This window comes from Betta splendens, chromosome 9, assembly GCF_900634795.4.
Source record: "Betta splendens chromosome 9, fBetSpl5.4, whole genome shotgun sequence".
Taxonomy (NCBI): Eukaryota; Metazoa; Chordata; class Actinopteri; order Anabantiformes; family Osphronemidae; genus Betta; species Betta splendens.
The window spans coordinates 24004718-24025904 of record NC_040889.2 but is presented as its reverse complement, the minus strand read 5'-3'; the positions used below and the strand labels follow the sequence as shown (position 1 = coordinate 24025904).

Sequence of the window (21187 nt, the reverse complement as noted above, 5' to 3'; positions counted from 1 at the left end):
CATTTAGATGTAATTCACATCATTTACATTTGAATAGTGAACAAAAAATACACTGTATTAATGAAATACAAGAGAAGCCAGAGTAGAAAAACTAAAGATCTTAACTCTCCTAACTCCTGAGTTAAGACGCCAATAATGTCATTATTGGACTGATTATTCTAGATAACGCTGAGCGCCATTACAGGTGTCCATAAATAAAGTTCAAAAGTACCTAAAAAGAAAAATTAACAATTACTCAAAAGGTCCAGAGAGAAGAACACGGTGCTGTGTAATGATACTCTTTAAACTGGCAAACCAAGTTATAGATTAGAGTTCATCCCTCCGCTCACTGCTGCAATTAAAACAAAGCCTGGCCGATAAGTCTATACGTGGCTTTTATCTGTCAGTAAAGCGCTACACTGGTAGTAAGTGTAATAGATGTGAGGATGAGAGCGAGTGGGGGAAAGATGAATGACTGAGCGCCTTTGATTAATAGTTCTGGGAGCAAGAAAAGGCAGAGCAGGAAGTGAAGATGGCTGCAGAATCCGTAATCGTCCCCTTGCTCTCTATAAGATACTCAAGTGACCGGTGGCCAGAAGTACATTTGTTCGCGAGCACTTAAGACAAATGGGTCCACGCTGGCCACTGGTGCCTTGGCAAGAAAAGGCACTTATAGGAGCAGCTGCGTGGGGGAAGTATGGATTTGTATGTTTCATAGACACCAAAGTTACTGAGCAGCAGCTGCACCTACGGCCACTATGTGCTTGTTAATTCGACACCTCCCAACTGCTGCAACAAAGAGCAACGGCGCCCGACATGTTCAGCAAACATCAGCAAGTCTACTGTCAAAATACCAGGCGATGATTCCTAGCTCAATGTGTGAGGTCTCGACAACTACAGTTCATTAAATTTCCTGCTATGACTTTGATATGCCACGTTTATTACCCAAATCATTATTGCTGTGGATTCACTTCGAGTGAGTGAATTTGACTTTGCTTTATGAGCAGTTACTTAGAAAGCAGAGTTCCCACCAGCCTCAGCTGAAAATCTGCATCTTTATTATCTGCCAGTCACTTCTTAAATGACCTGCTTAAAATAAACACACTCCAAGGACCTGCACAACACGCAATCTAGTTTTTAATATAACCCAGAACTTAAAGTGTCGCCAACCAACTGCACGGTCGGTGGTTTAATCACGGGCTTCTCTGGTCCACTTATCAATGTGTCCTTGGACAGAACAAGATGCTTCTGGAGTAAAGTCAACCTTGTACATTGCTTTGTATACAATGTGAATCATTCATTTCCACTACATGTATTGTGAGAATGGACTAACGCAGACTAATGTTTTGCCTCATTACTGCATTTTATTGTAGACTTTGGAAAAAGCAACAAGGATTATTTCCTCTTAAAACATAATCAAACTCATAACCCCAAAACATCCCTCTGCTGCTTATTGTACTCAAAACATCATAATTGCCAGGATTAGCACTGTTACGCTATTTTAGAAAGGAGAATAATAGAAAGAAAGGTGGTTTGAGTTTCAAGGATAGGTAAGGCTGAAAGTATAAGGCTGTAACTCTGACTGCTACTCAACTATCACAGGGTCAAAGGAGCTTGTGTCAGGATTATGTCTTTCCCACAGAGGTCTCTCAGCCTAACAAGAGCAAGGAAATCATCTTAATCCATGAATTCCAGAACAATAGATTAAGAGAATCCGTGTGTAAAGTCAGATTGTGAATACTTTTCACTTTAAATCCAGAGTAAATTAGGGTTTTAATTGGGGTCAACTATATTTTACTTTAAAAGTAAAAGTGATCCAATTGTATGAATGGATTCGTATATACTGTATTGTGATAGTTAGATTTCAAGTAAACTATTGTTTTGGGAAAATGCTTTTTCAGTCAATCTTAATTCGATCAAACCTTCTTCGTTACCACTGTCGTGACCAGCGATGGTGAAATGGGACAAAAACAGCAGGGTGGCGGCTACACAGCGTTCTCCAAGAGTGACTCGTCAGAGTCACAGTAGCTCACGATATGTTTTTGAAACAATCAAAAGAAACGACCCAGCAGTGTTACATTTAACCCGTCACACATGGCAAATGGCAACAACTCGAGATAAGAACCAAAACGCAAGCCGGGTTTCAACATCCTGCCGCACGGCGCTTTCTTAAAAAAAAAAAAAAAAAAAAAAAAGAAGAAAAATGTTGAAACAGTTTTTTGGTTATTAAAGTGCTCCGACACACCTTCAGTTAGCAGCAGTATGTATATACATGTAAATGTGGTTCGGCACTCCTACAAATCAGGAATTAAAAAAAAAAAAAAAACAAAAAAAAAAACACTTACTTCCTCTCAGTAGTTACTTCAACATGACCTCTGGTTGTGACAAAATTCTTTCCTTTCTAAATGGATGACAAATTAACAACATAAAAGTTAACTAAAAAAAACAACATCTCATCATGCAGAACATCATCCATACTTTACATACATACAAAATTACATTTTTTTTCTTTTTTAACAACAGATTCTGTAAACACTGCTTTAGGTCCTTCAGACTCCATTTATCCATGTCTTTGCTACCATATGCACGTTTTTCAATAGAAAATAGTCCAAGGATCCAGCTCTGGCACCTGCAGATGGTCTGTGGTTTATATCCTGCTCCACCCCCGGCGCCAACTTTGACACCATCCTTCCAATTTTCTACCCATTCCACAGTAAACCTACACCAAGAGAAGAAACTAGACAAACTGAGTGGAAGCTCTGGTTTCTAGGTACCCACATGAGCGTCATCGTGCTTAAAAAAAAAAAAAAAAAAAAAAAAAAAAAAAAAAAAAAAAAGGTGTCCCTCTAGATTATAGAGAAAGGGATGAAGGGTTTTCACGTGGGGCAGGTAACAAGGCTAGGTCTGAATATAGATAAGGCATAGCATGGGTAGAGGTTTGGATACGGAGTCCACACGTTGGGCAGATCTTGGGCCTTTCCGGTACTTTTAAAAAAAATGGGGGCGAGGATAGCAGTAGGCGGTAGATATCTGTAGGGTTGGAGCCAGGATTCAGAGGCCTTGGAGGAACTCCTGGAGCTGCCTGACGAGCTCCGTGTCCACAGTCTCCATTAGAACCCCAAAGCCCTGGTCTCCCAGCAGAGCCTGCTGCGCCTTCAGCTTCTCGTAGACGAACTGCTGCAGGGAGACGCTGTGCACGGGGTCCTCCAGGGCCAACTGCAGGGAAACACAGAAAAGGCAAAGAGGCGTCGGATCCTTTTAGTTAATAACACTAACCTGTCTTTCATTCCTGCAGCAACTGCCAGCTGCAAAAGCTGCTGAAAAGCACATACACCAATAACAGCGTCACGCGGTTCATGAGACGCTTCAGACGAGAAAGGAAAACAACCTTCCCCAAGTCTGACATATCCATCTAACAAACCTGGCCCTATAAAAATGATTCAGTATATTGAGCCGCCACTATTTATCCTATGCTGCAGAGAGAAGTGGAAAAACAATCCTTGACAACTGAGGAAAGCTGGATGCTGACAGCTGACATATTTCTGTGGAAAGCGCGCCGTCATTTATTGTCTGTGGAGTGAAGCAAGGACAGCGGCAAACAACAGCGAGCGAAAGTTCAAAAGCCTGCACTCTGCAAACAAATTAGACACTATATATGTATGCAAAGCTCCTCTGGTGGCATCGATTATTGTACAGTGTGTGAATACATGAACATCTGCTTGGTTCTGGGCCTCTCGCTCGGGTCTGCTTTGATTCGCTCGTCCTCCGTCCTCTTTCAGCACCTGGACTGAAAGCAGTCACTGCATTAAGCACTGAAATACGCTCCCACAGGGACAGAATCCTTTATCGCTCGACGTACTCCAACTCAAACACGTCTGCTCAAGCGTATGTGCTGCTACCGGCACGGCGTTGGAAGAGCCCACATAGACGGAGGCAGAGGGAACTTCAGGTCCTCTGAGGAACGGAATATTGTAATGACAACTGCTGGTCTCCAGCCAATCACTAGAAAGAATACTTGTCATGCTAATTAGTTCTTTGTCATTACAGGGCAATCACTCTAGTGGAGTGTGGCTGGTGGAGAGTGGCTTAATGGAAAAGCTGTCATCTAACCTGCATAATTACCTGCAGCACGAGGACCTGCTGGAAGCGCGTGTGTCTGCATAGGAGGGGATCCTCCATTTGCCTAAGGTGCAATATGCGTGTGACTATGGAGCCACTGCATAGCATGCGTGTTGCTAGACCATCCTCTAGACTAATTTTAGTGGGAAACAATAAAACACGTCAACAGTCAAGATTTTTTAAAGGGAACAAGTGGTTTTGGCTGCTTTACTTTGATTTAATCCAGCTCATCAAAGAGCATCTCAGTATGATTTAGATCAGGTGTTTACGGAAGCCAGGTTATCTCACTGCATCACTCTCCTACCTGGACTAATAGGCTTCATAATCATGGAGGGGTGAACATTTATTAGAACCACATGTCACAAATGCTTTGGTAGAAGTCAAGACAAAGTGCAGGTTTGATTTAGATTAGCCAAAGGCCCTCAATCGCATTACATGACACTAAAAGAAGAGCTTTGAACAGGATTTCCTGTTTGACAATATACAGAACACAGCAAACATTACATCTAAACCGGCACGATGACGCGGAGAGCGCCGCAAAGAGAGAGAAATCGACGAGGGGAGGATGACGTGGGATGCAGCGAGTGTGCAATCACAGCTGCACCTCATTGTGCGGGGCAGAGAGGAGCAGACAGAAAGAGATGAAGTGGGACACATGAAATAACAGGACCTGTGAAAGCCCTCTCCTCTAATGTGATCCCCCAGCCGGCTGCTGCCCTTTTCCACAGCAAACACAGTAAAGAGTCCCGAGTCACACAAACACACCTTCCACAACAACTAATGTCCATTTATACACCTTCCGTCAAATCACATTACAATTAATATAAATACTTTGATGTTCTCACTTTTTGACGTCCCAAACATGCATTTTCCCCCCGTTCCTCTTCAGTAACCCTCTCATCACAATAGGCTGCTCTACGAGCAGGAAGAACCCATTTGTATTGTAGCAGGAGGCTTTAAAGGAAACCAAGTCAGGCAGCCACTTGCTAACTGGAGTTAATGATGCAATAACCTGTGCTCTTCCAGCTTTTAACTCATATCCTGTGGTGCCTCATTCCTAAGTGCAAACACAAAAGTACAGCGCTTCGTGTGTGTGTGTGTGTGTGTGTGTGTGAGGGAGAAGATACAGCACACCCACGCCAGTGTGATGTAATTAGCTGGGGCCATACAGTATGACGCATGAAAGGGTAAACTAAGAACTGTACGGCGAAAGGGAATGATGACAGTGGGAGCTCAGGGCTTTCACAATGACTACATGCTAATTTCATCAGCTAATTTATGACAACTCACGACTACACTTGAACACGGCACTCAAGTGATCAAATCCAGCTTAACTCATTACACCGCCAACCTCCACTGGCCGCACGATATGATGCGTGATGATATTATGCAGGGTTGCAGCCTCAGCTTAACCTATATCGTATATGTTGGTGGCTTCGACCAACAGAGGGCTGCAGCGTAACATAACCGAGATTGCAAATTATTAAGAATCTATCTTTCATGCATGTGATCACAAGAGGCTTGATCTGATTGGTCAACTAACTTTCCTTATTAATCGCACTTTAGGCAACAATTGTATCTTTCGCGATGCGTTTATAGAGGATGTTCATGATAGTGATATTAACCCTCACCTCTTTCATGCTTAACTGCACCAAATGGCAGATAAAGATCAACTAAAGACACAGTCTTTTTAATCACGTTTAAATGTGAATGGAATCAGCAGGCTGCCGTAGGATGAGAGAGATCTTCAAAAGTAGATGCACGAAGGATAAATCTGTGCAATCCAACAATCAGCATCATCTGTTCACCGTAATCATAGACATCCCTTTGCACCGTAGGTTTTCTCAACGCTGTGGTTGTGTATGTGCAGAATGTGAAAATAAAGGTGTAGGCTGGTGGAAGCGGCCGTTGTGGTTGATCACTCGTACTGAGCATGCACAAAGCTCCCATCAGTGACACGGAGTAGGAGCCAGAATGGTGCTGTCTGGGTCTTTTTAGAGCTGGACCTGTCACTCTCATATCTGATCCATCCGTCAATAGTCTAACTGAACGGCCAATAAACCCTGAGCGTGTTACACAGATACGTCTGCACAGTCAAGATGTGTTTTATTCTGGCATCTTCTCCTGGAGGATGTGGATCTTATTAACGCTGCTGGAGACCTATTGTGAGGTTAACGTGGTGCCTGTCATGCTGTTTACAGCTACTACTGCTCCAGTTTTACTTCATCTTGAATCTTAAGTGTTTGTTATGACATTGTTCCAACAGAGTTAACATTTTCAGTTTGTCACATTTGGATCTATTTACATGGCGTTATTAAAGAGGTCTCCAGGTTGATGAGACCTGTGCAGTCCTGACAGACACCCCTAAAATATGGCCGTTGCAACCAGTCAGGAAGAGATTAAACAAAGGATGGGGTTAAAACCAATACTGTCCATTTGCAGATCTCTTCAGGATACACTTCTTGCATAATAGTGATATCAAACGCTGCAAAACTGCCTCATCTGTCGCGCTTATGTGATTGATGGAAGGCAATCATGTAAAACATGTGCTGCTCAGGTGAGACCGTTTCCAGAAAATGGCTTTATCTCTACCATTTTAAACCCCGGACTGTCAGTAGGATGAAACAGGAAACGGGAGAGTAATTAGAGGGTGTGAATATGTGAGGGACAGATAAAGGCAACCAAAATACGGGGGAGGAGAAGAGGTGCAACGAACAAAGAGATGACATGTCGCTACGACAACATGCTAAGTGGAGTGAAAATAGGGGAGAGGAAAAACAGCTAAGAGATAAACTGAAAGGACACATTCAATTTGTGTGAAGATAAGGAGCACATGCAACCTGTGGGTCCAAAAACCAAATATTCAAAGCTTAAATTGCAGCTACAGAAACGATGAGACCAGTGAAGGCCTGACCATGAAATGAAATTGAGTGATGTTGGGGGGGGGGGGGGGGGGGGGGGAGCGAAGATGGGAGCCAACGATGGAGCGAGAGCCACATGCCCCCCTGCTGTGACTCACTGATAAAGACCCAACACTCTTCATGCCCCAGAATGAGTAGAAGATAAATGATAGGCAGAATGAAGTGGGAGACACAGATGTGATGCAGAGAAAGTCTGATAAAAGGAGGAATGGCACAAAAGAGAATAGAGGAGTAGGTAAGATAAAGTTTAGCAGGAAGAAAGAAGCCGTAATAATGAGAATGCTGATAATCACCATGACTCTGTGAACCTGCGCCAGTTAAAGTCTGTTTGCTTTTACTTTATGCAAATGGACCATTAATATAAACACAGGGTGTCTGTACTGACCAAGTACTACAAAGACGGAGGAGGACCAAGACATTTCTAGTGTTTCTACATGACTGATGTACAATTTACCCTCGACGATGCAAGCTAATAACATCCCTTTGGTCTGTGGGAACAAACGCGTGACCCCCGTCCTGACCTTGACCCTGGAATGACAAATTATGCCTGGTCTGTTCTGTGTCCAATTTATTATAATTAGTTTACACCATCACTATTCATTCCCTGTCCCTTTAGCATTCTTACTTCATATTCTTTTTCATTCTACTTTACTATTGACATTTTTTTAATATGATCAACATTAAAAGTTTTTCAGCCACTGAAGAGAACAGCAACAGGATTCATTATTAGAATTACGTGCAATGACCTTTAACCCTGGCAACGAGAGGCTTCCAGGACAATGAGCCGGTGTCGGATGCTACAGGTAAAATTGTGAATTCAGCAGCGGCACCGGGCTTTAAATGGCAAGTAAACTGATGTTGATCTGTGAAACTGGAGTTCCCCTTTATAATTAACCTAAATTACACTAAGCTTCATTACCCTGATGGCTGCATTCTGTGGCTTCTAAACTGCCGCTATTATGACTTTGAATAATAGTTTTTAGTGCGTGATGGTTTAAATTAAGAGAATTTAAACTAATGTGGTTGCACAGGCCTGCAAATTAAATCATGTTTGCTTTTGTTTTGTCACAAAGTAATTCAGAACGTCTGACAGACATGTGACTTCTACGAAGAAAAAGCCAGAGATGTGTGTGGCTTTTTGTTGTACAGTCAGATTGATGTAAATGAACCGACTGATTAACACGGTCAAGAACTTTAAAGACTGCACCTACACTGAAAAAGTACTGCTCATCTAGACATGAGTATGTCAGCCAGTGTCTCCAAACCTAAGACATTTAAAAACGTTCATCTTGAATTCCATTATGAACTTTAAAAGCTTTAGAACGTATGCCAGTAAACCTTTGCACTGTACGTGTCAACAACAATTCTACATTTATTTACCCATTGATTACACAGGACATATTTGTCACTTTGGCGGAGTTGGTAAAGAAATCCAATCATTGTCCCAGAGAGCAATGGGCTGAGACATAAGGTCATGTACATTAGTCAGCACTATCACATTCAGGAACAAAACCCGATCAAGCATACAGAAAACAGACAGCGCCGTTAAATAACCATCAAGGAAGACACACGTTAAATTTAGACAAGGGAGGTCAGTGCACAGCGAAGCAAGGGCAAAAATATAGAGTGAAAGATGTTGCCAAATCAACCTTCCAGTTCCTTTTCCGAGGTTTCATTAGTTCTTGGTCTCTTGACTTAGAGGGAGGATTAGAAGTTGATTGCAGTAATTTCCTTACTAAATGAGGCGGCACAAATTGTAATACCCTAATTAATACTGTACTGGAGGGTGTAAATGTAAGAGCCCGCTAGCAATCTGTCATAAGGGTACATATCACTAAAGTCACACCTTTAGGTGTAGGAGTGTGAGGCCGCATGCACAATAAGACGACACAGCAAAGCTACAAGTTTGCCTAGAGGCAACAACAAGTCTGCAGCACACGGAAAGTGCTACAATTCAGCCTTTCCAAAGCTCTTCATTCAAAGATAATGAGCATGTTTTTTCTTTTAATACCAAGCCAAATGGAAACACTCAACTCAACACTCAGCTTTAGGAGAGTTACTGACCGTCTTTAAAGACAGTTAAGACAGTTTACAAATGGATTGAGTCCAGAGATTGGTCACCTGAATGACAGTGCTGACATGTCATCCTGTCTGAAATGAGCCGCGCCACCTGTCAGGCAGCGTCTGAATGCCCCATTTCTGAATTATGCTTTTAATTTTCACACTGTGCCACTGTTATTCCCACCATTCTGGTTCGCAAGTGCAAGACAACGCAGGGTGCTCAAAGCGTGTCTGAGACTGAATATAAGCCACACGGCTGGTCTCATCACCCTGAAACAGCTGTGCCAATCAGAGTGATGCATCATAACAAAAGCCCAACAAATGGAAAGGAAATCATATTGTTGTCTGGACGGGGCAAAGCAGCAACAGTCTGAACACAAAGCTTCTCAGTTCTGCAAGCGCAGGCAGATGGTTGTGCTTTTATTCAACATGTACAATGATAATCTATGTAATAAAAAGGCTTTTGTGAATACTTGTACATGGCTGCAGCAATCTGAAAATGTTATGGCTTTATATTTCTAACTCTTTTTTACAAATGTTTGAAAGATAGCATAAAAGAAGACAAGGCAGCATCTGAGCTATGATATAAACAATGAAAAATGATAATTATAGAACAAAACTTAAACTCTAAAAAAATACTAACTAGTCTTGGAGCGATGTCTGCACTAACCAGCATTCCTTGGTTATAGAGGACAGGTAGGTTGGGTAACTTACACAAAAAACAATAAGTGCATGAGGAATAGTAAACAAAAATTTAAGTTAGTTCTGATAAACTTTATGCTTTACTATCATAAATTTACCTGGCAGTTATGAGCTTTAGGATCCAACTATGTACAGCAAGTTCAGTGCTCTTTTGTGCTGAATATATAATATTGTGAGTTTTGCATAGGCGCTGATCAGACTGTAATGTTAAACTGTCAGAAATAATGTGCACAATGTATTATATAGATATACAGCATTAATGTCACATGCTGGATGAACACCGGTAATTAAGAAGTAGGAACAATTCAGCAACTTCATTTTCAGAGCAAAGGTCAGTTATGCTCACAACCTGCATTAAACAAAATGAACACGACAGGTGAAGACGCTAAACTTACAGTAATGATACTTCTGGCTGCATCATCGTTATCCTTTCTTCACAGCTGCAGCTTTAACACGAGAACAGGGGGAGATGTAAATGGGCCAACGGGTTCCCTGCAGTGCACACTTCATATGTTTCATTATCCTACCAGCAGGTGACAGTGCTGTTAAGATGCCACTATGAAACGGCTTAATCAATAAGGCACCATTAACGGTGGCTGTTTGGGACGACTCTCTCAGTAGTCGTTACAGATCACCTGTGAGTTGGACCTCATGGTGCAACGTGGCTGGTTAGGCTACTGTTGAAATATTAAAACATGAAGAGGATTAGACCTTCATGTCAGACAGACGTTGTACAAATTAATTCAAGTGTGATTAAGTCTGGTGTTTAGGGCCCTAGTCCTGGTCTCCAACCATCCCTGCACAGCTTCTAATAGGCCGAGCACACGATACAGGTCGTCAGGAGTAGCTGGGGCAGATGCAGTGGTCCTTATGAACTCCTGGATTAAACCACATTTGATTTCTGACGTGTTCAGTGGTTACGTCAAAATCACCTTCAATCTGACAGAGTATATTACAGCACATTATGTTGTGACTATTGCAGGTTTGAATAAACAGACAATATTGCTTGTATTTTACAGTACTTGAGATTAATTTTTCTTTTTTACACCAGTTGCGTTTTTCTTATCTGCTATTTTTTTCCCCATTTACAATACTTTTTTTCAATAATAAAAGTGGAGTCATCTTTGGATTCTTTGTTTTGGAACTGTCTATAGATCAAACCAAGTGGGGGATCAATGGTGACATTCAACGTGAGTGCCAGTCAATTGATTCCTGCAGTATGAGCATAAAGCTGCAGGTGCTTGATGTACAGAAAACTTAATACACAAATGTGCTTCTTAATATACAGCAACACTATAATAACCTGACAAAACCGACAGAGTACAAAGGGTCAGTATTTAGGCAACACAACCTTCTATAAAAGCATTCACCATGTAGGCTCTGCATACAGGTCATTTATCCAGTTGCTTTCTGATCGTTAATTCAAAAAGTGGTGAATGTTCGCCATATCCTCAGGCTAAAACCTAAAACGTCCAGTCCTCTCATAGACAAATAGCTGTGGAGCTTAGACGTGACAGATATAGAAACTAATTTTGATGCCTCTGTCCGCCTTAGGCAGCACAAAGGAGAATCTTCATATCTCGTGCTGCAAAATAACGCTGTCAGAGAGCTCTGTTATTCAGCAAAACCAAATTATGCTGACACTGATGGTCTGTTTAAGACGAGGAGCAATAATAAAGCAAAATGGCAAGTCTTCATTACTTATGCTTTGTGCTGCCCAGAATGAATTGATAACACACGGAAATTCATTTCCTATAAATATACACCTCTAGGACCTTGGGAGGCCGTTGGATGGTTCATTGAAACTGAATAATAAAAAACTGTGAAATGAGCAACAATTTAATGATTAACGAGGTATTCTTTAAAGTTAAAGCAGAAACATTTTCAGAACATTCTGAGTAATCATGGCTCCTGGGTAATAATGCAATTTGTATCAATTTATTATACAGTCACACATGCATGTTTGTTCTCCAGTCTGAGTAAACATCATCAGTTTCACTGCTAATCTGGACAAAACAGGGAAACTAAAGGGATGAATTAATGTCTTAATAATAAGTGCTGGAAAATGGTCCCCATTCACACTGACCAATAACAGCTACAGGGCAACAGTCTAATAGGTACAATTCTTTATCTTCCTTCTCTCAAATTTCAAAGCATGCACATTTAATGGGGTGCCCTTTCAAAGCCCCATTCCATCAGCAAACATTTTACTGGAGGAGGTCCTCTAATTAGAATTCGTACTTCAGGCCCATTTCGATAACAGTGGCAGGGGGCTCACTAAGTATTTTTCACTGTCATGCCACATTACGACATACTGGAGAGAATCAGCATTAGCTACTGTAAAACCTACACCAAGCTCTGCTTTCAAAGAAAGTTTACTAGACAATATTTAGGCTAAATGATGAACGTGATCCCCATCACGCTAAATGCGTGATCTTATTTACTGTACGTTAAAACGTGTAAGGCTGCTATTTTGTCTTATGGACCCATCATTATTATTACTAACTGCAGATGCAATTCAGAAAACCAGCCCATTAACCTAATAGCCTGGAACAAAAACTCATCAGTTACACCTCATGAGTAAATGCTATAAATGACTAAACCAAGCATTCTGTTCAAATAAATCAACATTAAACAACAAACAGAACACCGTATGGGACTTCAAGCCACGACATGTCTGCGGTTGCAGCTGTGTCGTAATAAAACATAATGTGCGCGATTTTGGTGATGTTCATGACGGTGTGTAGCGCTTCTCTTAGATCACAATGCCTCCATTAAAAACAGCTTATTCTTCTTTTCATATTTTCAGTTGTTCCCAGGTACTAGAGGTCTAAAACCTAAATACTGTATGCTTCTCAGGCTGTAATTAACTTACCTACAGTACATATCGTGACATTGCATTTTAAACATGGAAGATGGTGCCGCATCCTCTCAGGCCACAACAACAGATAATGAAGATGGCTCTGTGGGATTGCGTGTATACGACCTGCTCTGTTTAGATTTGATTGGTATAAGTCATGTAAAGAACGAAAAGCATTCAGAGACGTTGGTATTCATTCAGAGGTAAAGTAGCATGGACCGCTATCGCTATTCCGAAGGTTCAACCAGACCCACCGTAGCTTAAAGCAGGCTGACAATGACTGACCTTACTAGGATTTGTGTGAGTGGTCTGTCTGTCTCTGGGTGGTATTTAGTTCAACAAAACATTTTGAATATCAAGACTTGACATTTGTGGCCACAAATTTACAATTGATGCAAACAATACTTGATTTTTGCCTACCAACAATAATTATAACACAAGCCATCCACACGCTGTTAACAGTTTTTACTCCATTTTTAGACTTAATTGCTCCTTTTATTTACATGCATGATGCATGTACCCAGTAACAAGCACGTATGGCTGCTAAGGTTTAGAAACGGCCCCCTCATTACGTCCTGGGTTTTCTAGCACAACTATGTGCAATAGATGTTCTCTTTATTATTTATGTTGGAGTCTAATTGGAACATACTCAGAAAAATCCAATGTTGGAAGACTACATGAGTGTACAGTCACCTTAAAAAAAGGCTCAATTGGGTGTGTACCACCATTGAACAACAGACGAAACCCATGTCATTAGTGCCCCAGTGAAGACGGTCTTTGAAGTTGCATATCCTTCTTGTTGTTTGATGATGCTGGCCTTGTAGATGAAGCACACAAATCAAATGATGCACTACGTACCAAGGGCAAAAGACAGCATCAGTTAGTCTAGTTTAGTTGCTTGCAACACTCAGATCAAAGTGGGCTACAAGTCCTAGGCAAGATTGGAGTGGAGCAGTCAACAGCTTCCAAAGCACAAAACAAACCCTTCATGCACAGAAAAATATAGCAAGTCAAACTGGGGCCTAATCTGAGCGATGCAGCAGTGGAGAGGCAGCGTCTCATCCCACAGGGACCGTACTGTACATTCTATGTCTGCAGCAAAACACAAGCTCTGTAAGGAGAGGTAGATCAAATTTAAAACGCTGACTTCAAAAATAGATCACATTGTTATATTCAAAGGTGGGCTGTGTAATAGTAATAATTTCTTACTAGGTTTACTAAAATGTAACGCTAGTTGCTGAAATGTGCAAAAGGGTGGAGTAATACCGGCTCAACTGCTACAGTCTTCCTGACTCACTCTGACTAACTTTAGCATTTCTTGAATTACAACAAAAACTGCTAAAAAAAAAAAAAAACACACAACGCGGTGCTTTCTACAGCAACCGTAAACACTCACATTTGCCAAGAAGGGGAAAGGGAGAGAGTCCAGTCTCTGGTCAGAACTTGGGTTCTATGACCACTGGTGTGTAAAGATGTGAACTAAAGTATATCTACTTGATATTGCTTCTCCAGCTCCACTACCTCAAGCTCCTTCGTCCCCAGAGAGGTGACATTTCACATCTCAAGTGCCAGTTTTCATAGCAGGACCTCCTAACCTTTACCTGCTGCCTGATTGGCATGGCAGCGGCTAACCCTGCAGATGGTGGACACGCATGGCAGCCGGGACAGACGAAATTACAATCAGATAGTATGCTTTGTTTGCCCATTGTCTGAATGCATTAATCAAGCTGGGTCTACCTGTTTATTATAAGACAGAGGATGATGACATGAAAAATACTCTGTCGCCCACTCGTGATTTCAGACAAACGTTCACCATCGATACACACAAATTACTTTATACATACATTCTCACACCTGTCTCCAAGAAAGCAGAGTCAACAAATGTAGAAAATGTCACGGCTCTCCCTCCTCATTAACTTTCTGCTAGAACTCAAAACCATCTCACATGGACACACCTGTCACTTGCATTCATGCATGTCCCCAAGCACTCCCCCCCCCACTCTTTGAGAGACAGCGAGAGGTGTGACTTAAAGTCTCCTCTTCTCTATTCCCTGGAGCAAAGAGTCAGGGTCTGGGCTGAGGTGATAAGTGCGCTGGGATGCCGTCCAACAAACACGTATACTCACACACAGAGAAGGAGCCACATAATCACACCAGAAAATATATACAGCTGTGTCGTTTCATTATTACAGTAATGAAATCTAATTTGGACATAAATTTTACCGAGGAGCTCAATTGGTGAAGGCAGAGGAAGCCGCTGACATCATAATTACAAGGTGAGGTAACGTTCCAGCTCCTGAGCTTCTAGTGAGCCAGCGAGGCAGAGGCATGCGTCTTCATACAGGATTCATGCACACCCATACTGTATGTGCATGGGTCTAGTGTTTAATTAGTAAACATTCCCCAGCTGGGGGCCATTTATGGGCACTCAGCAACATCCATGATTAGCTAAAGTGACTCACAGCGTGCTGCACTGACATACGGGTGCACCCAGGAGTGGTGCAAGTGACTTTACAGGGCTCTAAATTTAAAGCATTGAAGCCGGCTCTGAAAAGGTGCCTGATTAACAAGCATCGAAGTGACCACCTTTCCCTGTTCGTTTTAGGGAAACACATTTATTCTAGGATTTAAATTATGAAATTTAATCTCCGACAAGCGTTTTGATATTAATGCAGAATCAAGGATCATAAAAGAAGAGAGGTCCAGGACTTTGATACAGTATAATGAACAGAAAAGGAATTATTGAAGCTATTTGTCTAAGATGAGAAAAGAGCAAGAGCAAAAAATACATGTAAATGTAAAAGCGGTGCTGTGTGCGTTTGACTCACCAGCTTCTTTCTTTTGTCCTGCTCAGTTGGTGGCTCCTCATCGTCACTTAGTTTGGGCTCCTCAAAATGGCTCATCAGCATGCAGCTGCAAACACAATAATATTCAACTCAATATTAATAACTGCACAGTAGGAGACAATTTTAGACTGGCGACAGGCGCACAAAACAGGGCTCAACCCTCCAGCACTTTGTAAACAGCTCTCTGATATTCATATTGGCTCATTTGCTTGCAGAGAGAATTACGAGAGATACCTTTGTGCTCCGTCCCAAGCCTAAAGATTATCTTATTTCCTTTGTCACCAATACACGATTCATCTTGTAAGTAAAGAATGACACATTCTGTCCCTTTTACATGAAGTATGTAATAACTTCCACCTGCAAACTTACCTGATGAAAGAACTGTAAAACAAACTTAAGTAATCTTTTCAACTACAGTCCAGTGTTGTGTGGCAAGCAATTATTAAGGCGAATAAACCTAATACTTTTATAATAATGTGTCACACACAGTGGGACAATTCAATCTTACTACGCAAGCTACAAAACAATTTGAAACCAGCAGCTGAGGAATAAAAGGAAGGTGTGCAATTGTTCTCTCTCATAATTCCTACATAGAGGCAGAAGATTACAATACCCACTGCTTTCTTCCTCAGTTGACTGCTTGTACAAACAGTGAATAAAATTCAAACGAATCAGCATCCGCAAATATGTTCTTGTCTGCTGTGAAGCACAACAGGGAACCGAAGCAATTCAACACATCACTGACAAATGGGGGGAAAAACACTTAAAACATTTACTCTAACCTTTCTACCCACGTTTTTGGTTTTTCCCCCCACACCGACGCATCTAGGGAGGCTGCAGAGTGTTTTTGACAGCGGGGAAAATGGTGTCTGCGTGTAGGTTAAGATCTTCTGAGAAACGAGGAGCGTTCTGCTGGGCCAGAAGGCCAGAGGGGAGGGAGACGGGGCAGCGCGAGTCACGGGTTGAAGGGAGGGCCGTGTTTTCTGGGCCATTTCACGGGCCATTCCATACCCGGAGAGATGTGTCCTGTCCACGCTGCCACTCTGCCTCCTCCGGCACACCGCCATGATCCACGGTCCAGGCCATCCACGCGACGCCTTTTATATCATTGCTTTTATACCTGCGCTCGGAGTTTGTCTAGAAAAACCGAGCTTTTACAGCACATTTGCAGCCGTACTGCCTCAAAATGAGTATTTCAACTGTCACCATTCATAATGCATGAGCTTGAACTACATTCACTAGTGAGGAGATTTACTAGAGGCTAGAATTGTATAATTTATAAAGGTTTTGTTTTTCTTTGTTCCGCATGTACTTACTCTTTGAAGGTGCCTGTTTCGGGTTCTTCTGTCATTACATCGTGCAGGGCCTCAACGCAGATGTTGATGATGCCACAGAACTTGTCCTGAATCACACTTACACACAAACAACACAGGCTTGTTAAGCATTAATTCAACAGGTGTGTGTGTGTGTGTGTGTGTGTGTGTGTGTGGGTTTGAATAAAAAAGATAGACGAGTCTAGTTTGCAACACTTGCAGCACTGAAAGTGATAAAGAGGCTGATAAAAAAAACAAAAAAAAAAAACAGAGCAACCTATACGGCCATCCAGGAAAGACCTACATCATCCATCAGCTGACATCCCAGCACACCTGTCAAGACTGTTCTGCTTTGATGCATCTCATGATTTCACCTTTGACCTTCAGAATTAATATATCTCCCCTGTGAACCTCCTCCTTCTCAGTGTGGGTACGCTCAGCCCTTTGTCTACTTCATCCATTTTCCAAAACATTTTAATATTGCAGTGACCACATATGGTAACGGTTATTTTTCTAGTACAAAGGAAGGTTTATTGATTAAGAAAACATTTTAGTGTGCAAACAAAAATCTATTAGGCTTACTGCGGTCCCAGCACTGCAGCCACTCTGGACTATTACACACATAAAGAATTGTAGTTTCTAGACTTGGAGGCTCCTTAAAACCTCAGATCTTTAAAATGTGTTTGTTTGCAACATCCTCGATCGAAGCTCTGAGGACCAGTCACTGATGAATAATATGAGTCACTCGTTGAAATTACTGGAAATGAACAGATTTTTTCTTTATCAATAGAAGGGAAACGTAGCAAGGCCAGAGACTGCAATGACACAAAGAGTGAGCATATGTGGGTTTGGGTGTGGATGCATCAAAGGTTCTGTCAGTTCGTGTACATGGCTGGTAACACCACAGGCAATTCTGCAATAAGTTCACTGAGCATGACATCAAGTAAGGACCAGGGGGTGAGACACATTACCAGCCCATAAATGGAGGCCGTAGTATTATTTCATACGTCTGGATTTCTTCTCCGCCGACATATGCTATGAACATCATCATCAGCACTTATAATATATGAAATCTGGACCCATTTTCCCCCAAAACCCCAAATTGACATACATATACACGAGCCGCAGAAGCAAAGACATATTTAGGACTAATGACTGCTGCAGTTTTGATTGACTCACAAAAGAATAGGAGACCTGTCCGTCTGAATTTTAAACAGTTGTCCCTCTCAGTCGGAAACATTTCGCTCTTTAACAATCTGGACATGTAAAATACATTGCAGAACACCTCTGCCACCAATTTCCTAACAATAGTCTCAAATTGGCAGCCATAGCAACCACTGGATGTCGGCATATTAAAGATCCCTTATCGCACATTTATACACGTCTGTCAATTCTAATTCCAACCAGCCCAACACCTCTCCAGTGATTATCTCCTAATGGCTGACTAGTGCTGCCGCTGTGTGCCTGCCATTCAAATCAAAGTAAGTGGAAACATGATCTGAAAGCTCACGGGCTGCGTGCACACAAACAAGGCGCCGCAGCAAAGTGCTCATCAGAATTAACTGCCAGTGCGCTGTCCTCGCGCCATAAACAAAAGGCGAGCAGCACAATAAAATGAAGGCTGGTTATGAAATCTCAAAGAATTTCTACCTCGTTGTTTTGATCCAAAACAGCATGTGTGTAAACTGTTTTGCACATATTGGACCTTTCATCACATTACTGAGAGATTTCCTTTCTGTGTTCATTGGCAGTAACAGATTAGCTAAGGTCAACTTTACCTCCTGAGAGGCAGTGCCAAATAATCAGGCTGCAAAACGTCCCCTAGACATCAGCCACTGTTTTCTAGCTCTTATCAAGACTTTTACAAACTGGTAGTTGTCTCCATTTGAGCAACCGCTGTATTTCTCTCCGCTCTAAAGGAACTGGGAGTTAAAGGTCGATGCACAGATGGCAGAAAAAAGGACTCGCAGCAGGCCACGTTGGAAGAGTCATTTTCTGTCTTTCATTATTTGATTTTGTGTGTTTGTTTTAAGTCCTTAACCTGTTGGAGGAGTTTGTTTGTGATGATGGAAGATCCGACCCTGGCCATGTTTCACTCCAGTACGTTCCACCACACCCTCTGCGTGAAGCCCACTTTCATTCAGTAAGATGAACCGCTGGACACGCGCTCATTTGATCTTGGGGTTATCCACCACACAGAGTACGCTTCTGTTCAATATAGAGATATTTTCTCTCCTGAGACTCCTTAATAACACCAGCAACTGTGAACACATGATCATCGAGCGGGCTGGCGATGGTCTGGCACTTTGCCCGGCAGTGTCCTTAGACAACTCATTACTGTAATGTTAAATGGAGGTGCACGCAATAAAAGTCAAGCTGCACAACCACTACTTTTCTTTAGTTAAATAGACTAAATGTCTCATGATAAAACACTAATTAGATGTATAGTGTAATTATAAAAATAATTTTATTCACAATTTTGCAGAGTCAGGTGCAAAAATTAGTTCACATAAAAATCACATCTGATCATAGCAAGTCATTATTTGTTGAAAAGAAATGAAGAAAATAAAAAAAAAAACATGTAGAGAATATTAAGTAACTCCTTACTGCTTTAACAGCATTCATGGGAAAGCCAGGTACTAATTATGAGCCCCAGATTTAGTGATCACCAGCAGGTGTTCGTTTTGGCAGTTGGCTGGTCTGGAGCATTCAGGTGTGAGTAACCACAATGCCAAGAGGGGAAGATATAAGCCAATGGTCTTAGAGAAGCAGCTGTTACTGCACATGGGGTTGGAAACCATTCCCAACCTATCAGGAGTTGAGTGTTATAAAATAAGAAAGACTAGACAAGAGGAAATCATTCAAGTCAGTTGCCAATAACCCCATGAGTAGACACCTCAGGAGCCTTACCCCAAGGTCAGACCATGTAATGCTCTGGGAGAAAGACTAAGAGCTACATCTCAGACCCTACAGGGCTCACTGAACATGTTAAATGTTCAAGTCCATGACAGCACAATTAGGAAAAGTACAGGTTGTGTGGAAGGAGTGCTGAGAGAAAGTTTCTTGTAAAAAGAACATGAAAGCACAAGTTAGGTTCGCAAAACTGCCCCTGAATAAACCACGAGACTTCTGGAAAAATGTCCCGTGGACAGAGGAGATTAGAGTGGGGCTGAAAGGCGAGAACCACCATAAACACCTCACATCCACCATAAAGCACGAGAACTGGGCACCCTGCAGCCATTGTGCAGCCCACTATGGACTAGAGGCAAATGACGACCTTTGTGACAGATAATGACGGGTCCAAACTGGGTTTTGTAAAAGGAAAATGACCGGAAGCACAACAGTACATCTGGATCTGAATGTCTGTCAGGAATAAAAGAAGGTTGTTGTGAACTGAGATTTGCCCACATTGTCTTTGTTGGGTTCATTTTTGTTAAATGAATAACAACACAGTGTGAGCTGTGTTTGGTCGATAACGTGAAATTCACTAGTTCAGTTAGTTCTGTTCATTATGTTTTACACAGAGAAACAGAATTACAGAGGGGCTTTGTAGTATATTCCAGGTGAAATTGTTATGAATTGCTTTCAAATAAGAGCCATTAATTACATTCATGGCCGCTAAGCATCAGTGACTTTGGATCATTAGACTAGACCCTAAATAGCCTTTGTGCTTTGGTGCTGTACTGTAAGCGATGAGCGCTAAAGGACTAAAGATGGTTTTCGAACAGAAACAATGAAGCATGCAATTCACTAATTATACTGGGGAATATTCCAGTTTTGGGACTGAAAAAAATGACAGAAGCCAGAAAGTGCATTTAGGGAGGGCCATTTTGATTTACAGGTAATTTGTGTACAGGTGCATGCAAAGAGAAACTACATTTGTGGGTCCCTAGTGCGAAAACCGCACAATACAAGAAAGCAGATGAATGTATGATTAAAACCTTCAGCAGCTGGAGAATTAATTTAATCCTTTGAACACGATGTACCAAGTTTGAGATGAAACTGTTAAAAATCAAGACCAGACAAACTATTAGCGCAGCAAATTCAGCAAAAAAGATGAACGTATTGATTTAATAATGTGCTTGTTCTAGTTGAGTATTGTTGGCATTTCTTAACAGGAGCTTAGCAGCTAAAAGCAAACTGTCACGATGATGAAACGGTACCGGTGATAGGAAAAAAAAGGCTGAGCATACTAATGGCCAGAGCGGTCGTCTGTGACACTAACCCCATGGCTGAGAATGCAAAATGCAAAGTAATAAACATAACGCAGCTGGACTGCACAAAAAGTTGCAAACAACAAACAGAAGATGGTGCATTTAAGAGGTACAGCCACAACGAGCAGAAAGAGTGTGACAGCTGTTAACGTAAAACAGATGTTTTAGCGAC

At 41.7% G+C, this 21187-nt stretch overlaps 1 protein-coding gene across 2 annotated transcripts in view; it reads right to left on the bottom strand.

Moving 5' to 3' along the window:
* Positions 1 to 1318: 1318 nt before the first annotated feature.
* ipo11 (importin 11) overlaps positions 1319 to 21187 on the bottom strand; it is a 71230-nt gene continuing 51361 nt past the window's right edge. For both annotated transcript variants that reach the window (XM_029161081.3, XM_029161082.3), the window contains 3 exons: positions 16805 to 16900; positions 15471 to 15555; positions 1319 to 3195 (listed from right to left, as the gene is read on the bottom strand). In XM_029161081.3, the coding sequence (XP_029016914.1) occupies positions 3031 to 3195; positions 15471 to 15555; positions 16805 to 16900 (346 nt within the window). In that variant the 3' untranslated portion in view covers positions 1319 to 3030. The remainder of the gene's footprint in view (positions 3196 to 15470; positions 15556 to 16804; positions 16901 to 21187) is intronic.